Source organism: Psittacula echo (genome assembly GCF_963264785.1).
Source record: "Psittacula echo genome assembly, chromosome: 4".
Taxonomy (NCBI): Eukaryota; Metazoa; Chordata; class Aves; order Psittaciformes; family Psittacidae; genus Psittacula; species Psittacula echo.
In genome coordinates, this window is record NC_137738.1 from 95857635 (window position 1) to 95872140 (window position 14506).

Below are 14506 nucleotides of genomic sequence, written 5' to 3' on the forward strand. Positions count from 1 at the left end.
ATGATGTTTCTGGAGGACTGGAAGCATTTAACAGAATACTGCACATAAATAAGCTGGAACAAAAAAATCTATGGTATGTAAAATGACCATATGATAGCAAATGAAATGTAACAATGGTAAAACCAAAAGATTTTAAAACATGCTAAATTAGCATCATCAAAACAGAAATCTGAGCCTCAATGAATGAAATTCAGAGACCTTTGAATGCACAGCTAAAGTCAAGAGAGCAGTTAAGGTGCTGGGATGCATAAACATGGCCTGTTGATTTCCACAGGGAAATCACATTCACATCTCCAACAAACTCCTTTTCAGGAGGTATACTGCGCAACACAGTGGGCTCTGAGATAGAAGGAAGAATAGTTGCAGAGAGAGAAAACACTGTGGGTTTAGTAACATGATTGAATTATTTACTTAGACTGAGTAAACAACAGAATAAGGAAACAAGTGATGAAGTGCACTAAAACAGAGCAGGGACTTTTGATTTTCTGGATTTTACTATCCTATAAAACATAGAACAACATATACCAACTCACATAAAGAGGTAAAAATAATTATCTTTTTTTAAAATCCTATGAAGTTTCAGCATGTTTTGCACTCAATGCTGTATGGTGTACCAATGCCGAGAATTTAGCAAGAGACACCCAAGAATTATAGTTCATCCACCAATTTCTTTGCAACATAATAATAGAACAGAGAATACATTACTATTGAGCTCTTAATTTTTCTGAAACTGAGATAAAAGCAGAATATACAACGATTAAACCATTCTCCACTTACACCTTCATTACAAAAGACCTATTATAATAAAGTGAATTATCCCCCATGAATCCACTCCAGAGCACTCTTATCTTCCTCTGAAGCAACTGCTGCTAGCCATAGAATACTGCAGTACTCAGGCCTTGCCTTCAAAACCGTCATGTGCACTCAAGCTGACTGCGTTTCTCTCTACTTTGCCTTATCCGTTTTACTTGTGTAGTTAATGGAAAATATTTCATTTGCATCTTAAAGTATTTCATTAATCATATACGCTACAATTTATGTTCCCAGAAAAAATACATTTCACATGTTCTCATAAGGATAAATTGCATCTTCAAGGAAACGGAAATTAGTGTTTTAAAATATTAATTAAATTTTAAATTAAATTTCTTAAGCTTAATTTTTATGCAATACCAGTAGAGAAACAATGCTATCAGAATTACAAACATCACCATAATAAATTTACTCAAAGTTGATAGGGCCATAAATCTTTCTTCTAATTCAGCATTTTTCACAAATAAAAGGTGGCTGAGGATTAAACAGATACAGCTCCTTCACTTGTATTTTGCCAGATCAATCCAAATGCAAAGTCACTGTTACCTGATAAACTACTTCAGCAAAATGACTTGGGAATTCTTAACTCTCACTGTGCTTTCCAAATCCTCGTGTTTAAATCTTTCTGACACAAGTAGAGGCAATAGGAAAATGCTGAAAATCAGTGGACACTGACTTACTGCCACTGAGACTTTTCTTAATGAAGTCATATGAAGAAGCTTCATGTAAACATAAACACATTTTTCATATATGGGGGAATGAGGAACAAAACAGCAATGGAGGCTCGACAGTCATACCCAAGTTCTCAGATAGCCACAATATCAATATAGACATCATTAAGGTTGTTGAGACACATAAAACTTGTATACGGCTTACATAAATAGCCTATATGAAGAAAGAACAAATATGTGGGGTACATACATAACACAAATTAATCTGGCAATTTTTCAAACCTAAATTAGGAAAAAAATCACAAAACAAAACAGATAAGAAAGGTGCCTAAAGTTATGATCTCAAATTGGCATTACGTATTCCTTATGATTTTTAAAAATGCTCAGCTCTCAGCAGCTCTGTATACCCCAAGATCATGAAAAAGACATAATGTAACAGTATGAGGTGAGAAGCTAAATGAGATCCTCACTTGGAGTATTGTGTACAGTTCTCGTGTCCTCAACATAAAAAGGACATGGGACTGTTGGAACAAGTCCAGAAGAGGGCCACGAGGATGATCAGGGGACTGGAGCATCTCCTGTATGGAGATAGGCTGAGAAAGTTGAGGCTGTTCAGCCTGGAGAAGAGAAGGCTGCGTGGAGACCTCATAGCAGCCTTCCAGTATCTGAAGGAGGCGGCCTACAAGGATGCTGGGGATGGACTCTTCATCAGGGACTGCAGTGACAGGACAAGGGGTAACAGGTTCAAACTTAAACAGGGGAAGTTTAGATTGGATATAAGGAAGAAATTCTTTACTGTTAGGGTGGTGAGGCACTGGAATGGGTTGCCCAGGGAGGTTGTGAATGCTCCCTCCTTGGCGGTGTTCAAGGCCAGGTTGGATGAGGCCTTGGGTGACATGGTTTAGTGTAAGGTGTCCCTGCCCATGGCAGGGGGGGTTGGAACTAGATGATCTTAAGGTCCTTTCCAACCCTAACTATTCTATGATTCTATGATTACCTTTTCTAAATGACAAAGCTATTTGCATTTAAGTGGCATGCAAATAGTAATTACATTTTGCATTTGCATAATAATTAAACAATCCTTTTCAGACAAGGTGTGTCTTATAGAATCTTCACAGTTATTAACTTCTTATCTGAAACTAACCTTGGTTTACCTTCAGAAGCTTTGTTAGTGCCACTATAATTTCCTGAGGCAAACCCCTAACTCTTATTACTGTAATTTATGCCTTGTAACTGGTCACTGAACTGAAAGACTGTGTACACACACATAACCTGCTAGTTGATACCTTACATATGTTAAGACAGTGCTGTGAGTCATTACATTCTGGTTTTTTTATACGAAAACAAATGGATTTCCCATCTTGGATGGATAAAGTTAAAATCTGATATACACATTCTAAAACCATGCTCTTCTTCCCTCCCCCCCAACATTTTTTTTATATATATATAAAGAAGTCTGACCCATATTTTTCATGCACCAGTTAACTAGAAAATTACAGAACCTGAAAAGCTCAGATAAAATTCATCAAGAGGATTAAAACAACGCATGCCTTCTCCCTCCAGCAGTGTGGGATGCTACTGAAATGTGAATAAAAGACTCTCAAGCCTTTGAAAGATGAAGACCCCTGAATTTTTAATTTTGTTAACTAATCGTTAGAGAACTGGAAATTGCTGCGTTTCTGACTGTTTGATAGGCAGCTGCTTCCATAAAGTACATTTTTAATTTTGAAAGAGCTGGCCTGTTTCCCAGCAGTACCTTGATTTGTAGGACCACTACTTATAGCACCTAGAGCATAATTAAATATTAAGTCCCTCCTTGATATATGTAAAGTCTGGCTAAGAGGATTAGTAGACATACTGAGGGGGGCTTTCACACATTTTCTGGTAATTGAACACTACAATATCATTACAGTTATCTTTACTCAATAGGAATCCACACTCATCCTTTACGGTGTCTGCTGTCCCTTTCTGTACCAAGCAATGGTAAAGCAAAAGAAGGATCCCCTTAAAGCATGTCAGAAATGTCAAGCAGGTAAGGATGAACCAATCTGGAAGTAAGAGAATGAATAAATTTTTAAAATATTTGCAATTTAAAGTTCATTTAAAAAAATGCCAAATCAACAACCTTAATTACATTCTTCTACAATCCAAAATTAACATTCAATCCACACATCCCCCTTCTTCAAAAAAAAAAAAAAAGGTGTTTTTTTTTATTTACTACTTTGCTTGATGAGAAAGGATGACCAAATTAATAATGGTGTAGTGATGCTAGATAAACTGATACCTACAGACTCAACATAGTAGTCTGAGCACGTTTGAAATGTCTACTTTTTGACCCCGCTTCACCCAGGACTACCCAGCAACCTGATCAAATTTTTCAATTGTGTTTCAGCATTCCCTTCTGTAAAACAGGGCTGCTTTTGAAGGCCTTTGCACCCGAGACATTAACTTGCACGAGAAACACGCTTAGTTAATGGTTTGCCCAAAGCTTGCTCTCTACTTTTCAGCAGTCATGGAACTACTGAATACTGCAGTGTTCTTGTAACATGAAGGATTGTGAAACATACAGAGTTTTCATTGTGCTATTTTATTATGCTATTTCCCCTGTTTATGAATTCACAAAATACGCAAACTTAAACATGAAATAAAATCATTGCTCACTTTTTAGTATCAATTTGTAGACTAGCATTTGACATCAGCTGACTGGAAGAGGAAAAAATAAGCAAAATATAGTCTAAAGCAGTGGATCACTCATTTGTTTTCTTCGACATTTTTGAAGAACTCTGAATTCCAATGACTGGTACCTAACAGACAAACCAATATGACTCTCTTGTCTAAATCACAGCAAAAAATACTCAATGCCTAATCAGTAGCACAAAATATTCAATGAAAACAAAAGGTTCTCATCTATCACATTAGCTTGAACTGACACGAAAATTAGAATAATGTTAAAATATGCTCCAACAGGACTTTTAGCAGCAATTTTTAGCACTCTTAAGCAGCAATTTGGGTGAAACCCCAATGATTTTCATACATGTAGACATAAGCACAGCCTTCACTATTGTGAAGCAAGAAAACAAAATCTCTGAACTTAGCTAAATAATAAACACCATTTTCAGAGACTTTTCATATTACAGTATTGTATACACATTATTATACAATTAGCTCTGAAATGTTTGAACTTATCTAGCGCAGGAGTTAAGCTTTTTACTACACGGCTTCATGCACTACTTGCAAAAGAGCAAAAGAGTAGAGCACTGAAGTGATCAGCCAGTCTGTGTTAGGAGCAAACGGATGGCCGCCAGGGGAATTACTATTTTTTCCCCTAGGGATTGGAGGCATTCTTCCCTCACAAAAAACCAGGTATATTTTCCTGGTTGAAATTAGGAGTATTCTAAAAATCCACTACTTCAGGGAACAGAAATTATTAACTGATTATATGGATAGACCTAAACAGGCTGGAAGAAGGGGCCAACAAGAATCACACAAGGTAACGGCCACGCTGCATCTAGGACAGAAGTGGGGAGGGCTAGGCTGTAGAACAGCTCTGTGAGAGGGTCTTGAGGCTGGGCAGTGAGCCACATGAGCTAGCAGCATACGCGATGCACTCAATTTTTCAATATCACAAGGCAAAGCAAATGGGTGTGAGTTTCATGTTGTAAAGTTATATACATTTTTGACTTACCACATTATGAGAGAAAATCAAAAATAATCAGATCTTATATATTTCTCAAACAAGTGTAATGAGTCCCATAAGATTTCTGACAAATACAGGTTCTTTTTCTGTCTTCTACAGACATGGGTGAAAGCTATTACTACCTGTAACTTTTTTCTTAAAACATACTCTAGTTGAATCTTTTAGACTTGAACTGCTTTTAGATTGGAAAGCAGGTCACAGGCAACACAAATATTGACAAAGGATTGAATTGAAGAATCCAATTATAGAGGGACACCTGAAGAGCAGTTGAGGAGTTAAGTGCCTGTATTACTGTGAATGCAAGAGAAAAAGTAATTTCTAAAGAAAGCAAGAGATAAGCATTTTCTGTTCCTTTTAAGACTTTATTAGGATTATTCCCTTGGATGATCCTAGCACAGTGACTCAGAACTGATATATTGCTTTTGTTTTATATGAATATAAAATGTTTTTATGCATAGATTTTTTGAGGAACTATTAGAAATCTTCCATTTCAGTTCCATAAGGTGGGGGAAGGCATTTAGAAAATGGATGAAAAGTAACTCTGCTCCTGAATAATTCTACCTGCAGCAAGTGATATTCATTATTTCAAAATGGCACACAAGCTTCAAAGACAAGACTACTTCTTCCTTTTAAGCCTTTAGAATATTTACATTGCAGTTAAAAATGTAGAGCCTCTAAAAATATATATTATTATGTATTACAATATATATTAACCACTTCACCAAAATAAGTTGTGAAATAAAGCAGTTAATATATTAATGAGTAACCAAGAGTCTTTTTGTATATATGGAAATTTTAATACTCTACTTGACAAATGCAAGCATTTTCACTCCCGAGAATATTCACTAGATAATCCTTATTAGTCTTAGATCAACTTCTACATACACTTTAAAAAAATGAAATTTAGGCATTTGTTACCCTTTAATTCAGAAGGAAAGTTAGTAAGTTTTAGACTTGTAAATCAGAAGAACTCTGTCTCTTTTAGTTGGAAACAAATAAATACCTAAATGTAACTTCTTCCATCAATTATTTTATCTTATTTTTTTCCTGACTTATACACTGAGAAAGACTTAAAACTATTACTCAGGCAGTTAAATATATGAACTGTTTTTAAGCTATTACTATCTTTCAGTTGTTAGATGCTGCCTCTTAGGAGAAAACAGCAGACTATGACTGAAAGCCTTCCCTACATGTTAAGTCTTTCCATGTGAGAATGTCCTTAATGTTCCTACTACACATTCATGGAATAACATTTATAAAGATCCCAGAGGAAAAAAAAAAAAAAAGAGACAATGGCCAGTAATTCTCATTCTAATTCTGACTATAATATCACACCAATAGAAGATACAGAGGGAAGGTAAAATTGTCAGAAAAAAAGGTCAGAGAAGAAAAAACATACAACCACCTCAAAGTCAGTGCTTGACATGGCGGAAAATCATTAGTGTTTAATCAAGTTTGGTATTATGTACTCCTGATCCCAAACAAAAGCTGAGGAATCCATTAACCTTACACAGCTTTGTTTTACAAAGAATCATAATGTATTAGAAACCTGATTCAAAAGAAAGGTAGAATTAGTTCCCATACCAACAGCATGCATCACAACCATGTCCTGGTAAACCAGCATTTCATCTTATAATCCTTGTATAAAACCAGTCTTACACTATAATTTATAGCAATCAATATTAATACCTTTTCTTCAGGCCAGCAAGCTCTAAGAACAGCTTGCGTCCTGAAGTATACAAGTAGCTTGCTATCCTCATCACTGAGATGGAACGCTTGCTCCAGAATTTGCAATACTCTGATGCGAGGCTTCACTGCTAAAGAGTCATCACCACAGAAAGGTCTCAACCACTCCAGAAGGTCATCTGAAGAAACTACTTTCTCTCTGTAATTAAACAATACAGTGTTCAACAGTCTTTGGTAATTCTGATGAAAATCCTACATGTATTTTCAAAGCTATTAACAAGTACATTCAATGCATACGTAATACTGGAAGAACTCACCTCTGTGAGACTGCAAAGAAACCAGCCCCATAAATCACATGCTTAAAGCTAAGTAGTTCAAGTTCTGAACACCAAATAACCATGTAATACCATAGAAATCCATCTATACAGTTATATATTCTCCCACATACTACTCTGTTTGCCAGTTTTATGACAATGGTGATGGATTTCAGCACCTGAAAATCCAAGCCTCATCATGGTGTCTGGTCCTGACTGGTGCCTGTACTTCTACACCACCTGACTTTATGGAAAACCATCCTGAATGCTTGCATTTTAAGTATGATATTTTTGTATCTGATGCTTATTCATTATACATTATGTCCTATATTCTCTTTCTTTCCTTGCAAGTCCCTTCTTTACACTCCACATACACAAATTAGTGGATTTTTCTGATTTGGCTGATTAGAAAAGTTCTTAATTTAAAATACTTGGTTCAAATAGTATATTATATTGAATACATTCTAACTGTGTGAAAGCATTTAAAGTGCACAGATTACCATGAAATCATCAACCAGCTAGCAGTTGCAGATAATTTGTTATGTCCCTAAGAGGCTATAAACTAGCATGTAACAAATTAGTAAATGCAATTGTGCTACCTTTCAGTAGTATTTTAAAACTAAAGTGTTTTTTTTTTTTAACTCTGGAGAAAAAAAAAAATCATGAAAGTGGTTCCAGGTTGAGCATAATTTGTAACTAATGGTCCCTTATTTGTCTTAACAAGACAGACGGGAAAGTAATATCAGACAGAAAACACCAATTTAACCTGTCTTGCAGCTCTGACATAATAAACATTGACAGCGTAGGTTTTCATATTACAAGGATTTCAATTTTACTTAGGCTTTATATTGTCTGAATGACACCGTTAGCTCAGAACTTCAGCTAAATTAGTCATGCTTCTGCTGAACAGGTGGCATTACAACTGTAAATTAAAAGTTTGGGAATTAAGAGGACCTGCTGGAATACTTCAAGAGATTTTTAGAGCTCACACTTGATGTTTATGTATGTTTTCCTGAGGGAAAGATTTATATTTTGTAGATTGAATAGCTGAGGTTTAAGGTGATATATAAGAACAAGTATTTAAATGAATGTAAACAATCTCTTGTAATCACCATGTCTTTCACTCCAGCTTATTGTTTCAGCAGTTAAATATTGAAGTATGGAAATAGAAGACTCCAGAAAGTACATCTCAGAATAAAATAGTACCAATTCTTGCATTCTACCTTACAACATTGCAAATGAAATTTACAGTTGATTTTTACATCAGTTCAGTCTAGTTCAGTATCCAATATTTATCTAATTTAGTGTCAGTGAAGAAGCCTCCAAACAATAGCATGATTGTTTTTGTGTGGCTACCAGAGGGCGTGAGCTTTTTCTACCCTACATGAGTTAGTCTGTATGTCTACAACTAAAACTGGTTTTTGGTTTTTTGATTTTTTCTTTCTTTTTTTTTTTTTTTCCAAACCCTTCTCTTTACCAGAAATTCCAAAAAAAGTCAGTGAGACACACAGAACATTCGGTATGTCTCCATATACCACATTTCATTACATGACCTGAAATAAGGACATCCCCAAAACACACCAAAAAAAACCTGTGGTGAAGCATCATTGTACAGCACTTGTGAAATTGTTTCTTCATTATACCCTACAAACATTAACAGATTTAGATATCTAAATTAAGATATCTAAAAGTGAGTCACTATTATTTGTAACTTATCTACTAAACTCAAACAAAAGCAGTGAAATACTTCTGGTAGGTATATAAGCTAAGTAGTCACAGCATAAAAAACATTTTCTCCAATCACCATAACACATAATTACCTAAATTTTAGGTTCAGTGACTTGCTTTCTTCCAAATGATCAAGTAAAGGCTTCTGTCAGGTTTTGAACCTGATAAATGATAGACTGTTCCAGAATAAAGTCTTACGAAATTAAGCGCAAACCCATTACAGATACCCATGAAGAAAAATCATCCATATTCAGTATCATACCTTCAATGTTTTCATGAGAAGTATCTTTGAAAGTCCTAATCAAAAAAATCTATAAAGGAAGTTCTTACCCTTTCTCAACACTTGCATGCACTGCAGAGACAATGTCTTCTAGGATCCCAAGTGGATCTTTCACTGATGTGGATGAGCCACCATTTCCACTGTTAAGTGAAGACATAGTATTACCATTAAAATTGTCCTTGATGTCATATCCAATTCTATCCACCTGTAGGATTTACATGAACTGTTCAAAAATTCTAGGATTTACACGAACTGTTCAAAAATTCTAGGATTTACATGAACTGTTCAATAATTCTAGCAAGTTTCTAATTTTCCTGCTTAACTAGTACTTTTATTTTTATGTAAAAGTAATGTAAGGAGCAACAAGGAAAAAGAAATACTAAAATACTTAAGTGAAACCTGAAAGAAAAAGAATAGTTAACATTTAGCTCTTCTAACTCAGATTAGGCCAGCAGAATATAAACACGTAATCTCATTATTTTAAAGATCTCATCAGTATTGACTAAACAGATTAAAGGTTACACATAAATGTCATCTTTTCAAATATTGCTTTGCAGTACCACTAGTGGGTTAAACCAACTTGACTGTAAACTGAGTCAACAGAATCCTCTCTGCTGATTCAGCAGATTTCTCCCTGGACGCCTGGCTTCACTTTCCGTTGGATCATCCAGGTTCATGACTATCAGTACCAGTAAAATTAAGAAGCATGGAATATGTGGTCAGGAACAGCATCTGGGAAACAGGAGCGTCAAGCCACCCACGAAGCAGCATCCACTATGCATGTGTAGGAACAGAAAAATGTGAATCGCGCTGCCTATCTGGTGTTTCAGTTTCAATAGAGTGTTCTGCAGGTCAAAAGGTGGCAAATATTTTAAAAAAAATATATATATATGCAATGAAACTGACATTTTTTGCTAAGACTTTCAGCAAAACAAACCTAAGATGTGCTTGGTGCTTGTCTCTTCATGGAAACCACTACAGTGTCAATGATGCCTGGATGAGCTAGAAAAACAACAGTTTTGCCTATCTTAGAGTTTGTCAGTGCTGCATTAAAGAGAAAGAAAGGCAAGTAGTTCCAAAGTTAGCATACTAAAGATGACTCAAAACCCCAGAGATAAAGTGTATTTTCTCCACAGTTCATCAGCATATCAAAGCTCTTCTGCTACTAAAAATGTCAGCCTCTTCCTATATGATCTTTTAAGAAGAACGAAGACATCTCCAGACTACCCTGACTGTTCTGTCTAAAGCCAAAATACACTATATAGCTGATAGTAATGTGCAAAAATAACTGCAATATTCTACTTTTTTTTTGTCAAGAGTTATGAAAGCATTCATAATTTTCTCATTTATTCCTTCCATAAGATAAATATATTGCCTAAAAGATGATTATCCTATATGGCATAGAGACCTGAATTTTTATAACCTTTAATATCTTCACTCAGAACTTTCAACTTTATTTTTATCTTAATAGATGACCAGTGCTTCTGTGAACAATACTAGCTTTAAAACCAACACATGACACCATTCAGAAGAAAGATAATCTGTTGCACAATTAAACCTTAGTATATTCATTTTATATTGCTAAATTGCATTCATAAGTTTGAAGTATGAGTAACAAGCTCATAACACCAGCCTTTCTCAAAAAATAGTTACATTTGACTATGATATAAATACAATTTTTAATAGCAATCCTATCATATGGATGCTAAATAAATTTAAAAGTGATGTTTAAATCTAGATATTTTCCTAAATATCTTCAGAATATGTGGAAACAATCAAATTATCATTTATAGTACAAAAATACTCAGGATTTTAGGCTCCTGAATAGACAAAATGTGTGTCCAAAGAACTGAGTGCTCTGGCATGGTTAAAAAACAAAACAAAAAAAAAAAAAAAAAAAATTAAGTTTTAAATTAATAGTACTGCAGAAGTGTGGATATGGTATAAATAACAGCAGTATTAAAGTAGTCATTTTACATTAGCAGCTTCATGCATCAGTATATTGTTTCACGTTTGCTTTAAAATGAAAAACAGTAAGAAAATTTAAGATATGTTCCCAGAGCAACGACAGATATAAACCACTACATTCATGTTCTGTTTACAGGCCAGATTTAAATTTTCCTGTATTATTATGCTTTTTGTGTTGTGGGGTTTTTTTGTTTGTTTGTTTGTTGGGTTTTTTTTAATTAAGTTTGCAATAAAAAGACATCAAAGCACATTAACATGGCATATCTAAAGAAAACCAGAATACCTGTAAAGCTTGCTTACTAAGAATAATATGAAGACTGAAATAAAAAAGGACATTTGCAGCCTGTCAGTACTTAAAGGAGGCCTGTAAGAAAGACGGAGACAGGCTTCTTAATAGGGTCTGTTGTGACAGGACACAGGGTAATGGCTTTAAACTAAAAGAGGGTTGATTCATACTAGATCTAAAGAAGAAGATTTTTTTATGATGAAGGTGGTAAGACACTGGCACAGGTTCCCTAAAGAGGTGATCAATGCCCCATCTCTAGAAACATTCAAAGTCAGGTTGCTCTAAGCAACCTCGTCTAGTTGACGATGTCCCTGCCCATTGCAGAGGGATTGGACTAGATGAACTTCAAAGGTCCCTTCAAAACTAACCCATAGTATGACTCTATGGACTCCAGAAATGGAGATCTACTTACCCTAAATTACCTTTGTATACATAAGCAATTGCCATATCAAAGGATTCTGACCAGCAAACCTTGTATTTTGGGTATCCTCAGTTTTGGAGACTGGTTCTGAACAGTCCTAGCACTGGCTCTTCAAAAACCTTTTGTCTCTCTAATTAGAAATGAAATGTGTTAGCTCCTATCACAACCAGGCTTTGACCCACTCAAAAAAACCCTCGGAACAAAAGAAACAAACACAAAATAAATGGGCATTTCTGAAAACAGGAAACCACTGTTTCAGACAATACATCTCTGAAGCCAGTTCTCAGGCAAAATAGATGTATGAACGTTTACAGAAAGCTTCAAATTTGTCATACATATACATGCATATATTCTTCTAAACAGGAGAAAAGGAAGGAAAAAAAAAGGTGAATCTAAGCAGTAAGTTACAGTTGTCTATAATAAGAAAGTATTTTTTTAAATCTAGAAAGATTGAAAGCTGGCAGGTTTTTGAGCTTAATACTGCCTTTGCTACCTAATAAGAGAAACTAACGAGATTACAGCTCATGAGACAAGTAATTGTGCCAAGTTTCCACAGATTGTTGCCTTGTTCTTTTCTTAATAATTAATGATTAAAAATAAGCAGCTACTAAAGAAACAAATATAATTAATGAAGGATTAGTCTCCCACACAGATTATATGCTATTTTATGCACGTTTAAACAGCATAACAGGATTCAGTGTTCACCTCAAAACTCTTAGGTAGAAGTCGGGTGCAATTATATTGATAAAGGCTTATTTTGATTTCAGTTCAGCTTCAGAAAAAATTATGCATATTTAATCAAATTCCTCAAACACAGTAAAATACAAAGAATCTTTGAAAGATGAACAAATAAACTTCACCTTTTAACCTAATTACACTGTTCATTGAAAATACCCAATATCACCTTACTTTTCCAGGCTTATTCTCCTATTTCCATTTGCATTTCCTCTATGTATTGGGAAAAAAATAAAGTAATATATTGTTGGTGTTATCATTCTAAGCAGGAGAAAAAGTCATAATGCCAAACAATCATTTCAATCAGAAATACCATTTAACTATGATATCCAAGTTACAAAATTACTCTGTACGACCTCTGCTCAAGTGAGATCAGAGAGTAAAAAAATCTAAAAATCTGGTTTTTGGTTGTTTTTATTTTTTTTTTTTTTTTTCTCTTTTAAGCAAGCTACTCAATCTAACAAAGCTGGTCTTACCTTCTTCACAAAACACTGGTCATTTGGCCATTAAACAAGAACTCAAAACTTAACCAAACCTTTCCTGCTCACTGCCTGGTAAATACTTCCAAAATTCCATGAAATGCTACATTCATCTGGACACCCAAGATACGGAATTCAGGAGCTGCAAATGAAGAGGTCATAATGTCTTCAACAGACAAACTGTCTTCCCTGACTGACCAACCATGAAAATGTCTACAGTCATGGATTATGGAAAATGTCCACTATATCACGAGTGATCTTAGATAATGGATTAAACTGGAACTTACGTAAGTCTAATCAAACTGCCATCATTATCAACATATTTTTATTTTGGTTTGTTTTACTGTGCTTTGTTTTGGTGTTTTATTTGTTTGTTTGTTTTTTCCAGAAGTTCATGATTTCTACTGAAGAGGAAACAGATTTTTTTAAATGATAGCTGTTTCCATAGACAAACAAGCAAATAATTCATATAATACAAAGTATGATACCGACATTATACATATCATATAAAGTATGTAGGTATGCTCTGCTGGAGATATTTTATACATACCAATGCAAAAGCTTCTACTTTGAATTTTGCATGCCAGAACTAGAGAGTCAAAGGAGATAAAAGTAGTTAACTGGACAATATTGTTCTTGAAATTACAATACAGGTACCTAATATTAGACAATAACTGTATCCTGTATTTAACAATTCCATTTCTGAGAAAGTGTTGGAGATTTTAAGCCTGTGGTATTGTCCACTGTTGAAAAATGAAACCAAAAAGTAACTTCCTTAATCTTTCATAAAGGCAATACTTTCTAAAAGGTTCTTCTTCAATAGTCACTAAATATATTAATAACAAAGCATATTTTACTGTGTTTGAAGGGGGGCGTGCAGCTATAAACCTGAAAAAAGCATGCATATTTTCAATCACAGAAGTGGTGGACTGATGCCGAACTTTCAGGCAAGTCACTAACACTATAATAAATTTTCATATCCATACAGGCCTGTTTTACTTATCATTAGAATACCTTAATTACATTCCCTGTCATCATACAGAAAACCCAAGTTCAGTGTTACAATCTTACAACTGCTACTCTGAAGGTTAATTATCAATGAAGGAATTTTCCAACATGATATCTTTCAAATCAATTGTATAAAATAACCACACTATGTAACATAACAAAGCTCCAATAAATTAACCTGAAGAGTTGTACCTTGAAATGTTGCATTTATTGAATAGTAGTTTATCATTCCACATACACAGGCAAGACTACTTCTTTAATTGTATTAACCCTGAAACACGAAGTATTACACAAAATGTGGTTAATATGTTCTAATTTCTGTTTAATTTCTATTGTCTAGCTTTCAAACTAGCAGCTGGGTGTAGGATAGAGATGCATCCAATTTGATTCACAGTGATCCCATTAATAGCAACAGCCTTAAGA

The 14506-nt window shown here is 34.6% G+C and overlaps 1 protein-coding gene across 1 annotated transcript in view; it reads right to left on the reverse strand.

Annotated features, from left to right (window-relative positions):
• Nucleotides 1–14506, reverse strand: part of NBAS (NBAS subunit of NRZ tethering complex) — a 191572-nt gene that overhangs the window by 38871 nt on the left and 138195 nt on the right. The window contains exons 47-48 of the mRNA XM_080615036.1: nt 9237–9326; nt 6868–7063 (exon numbers count right to left, since the gene is read on the reverse strand). Coding sequence (XP_080471162.1) covers nt 6868–7063; nt 9237–9326 — 286 coding nt within the window. The remainder of the gene's footprint in view (nt 1–6867; nt 7064–9236; nt 9327–14506) is intronic.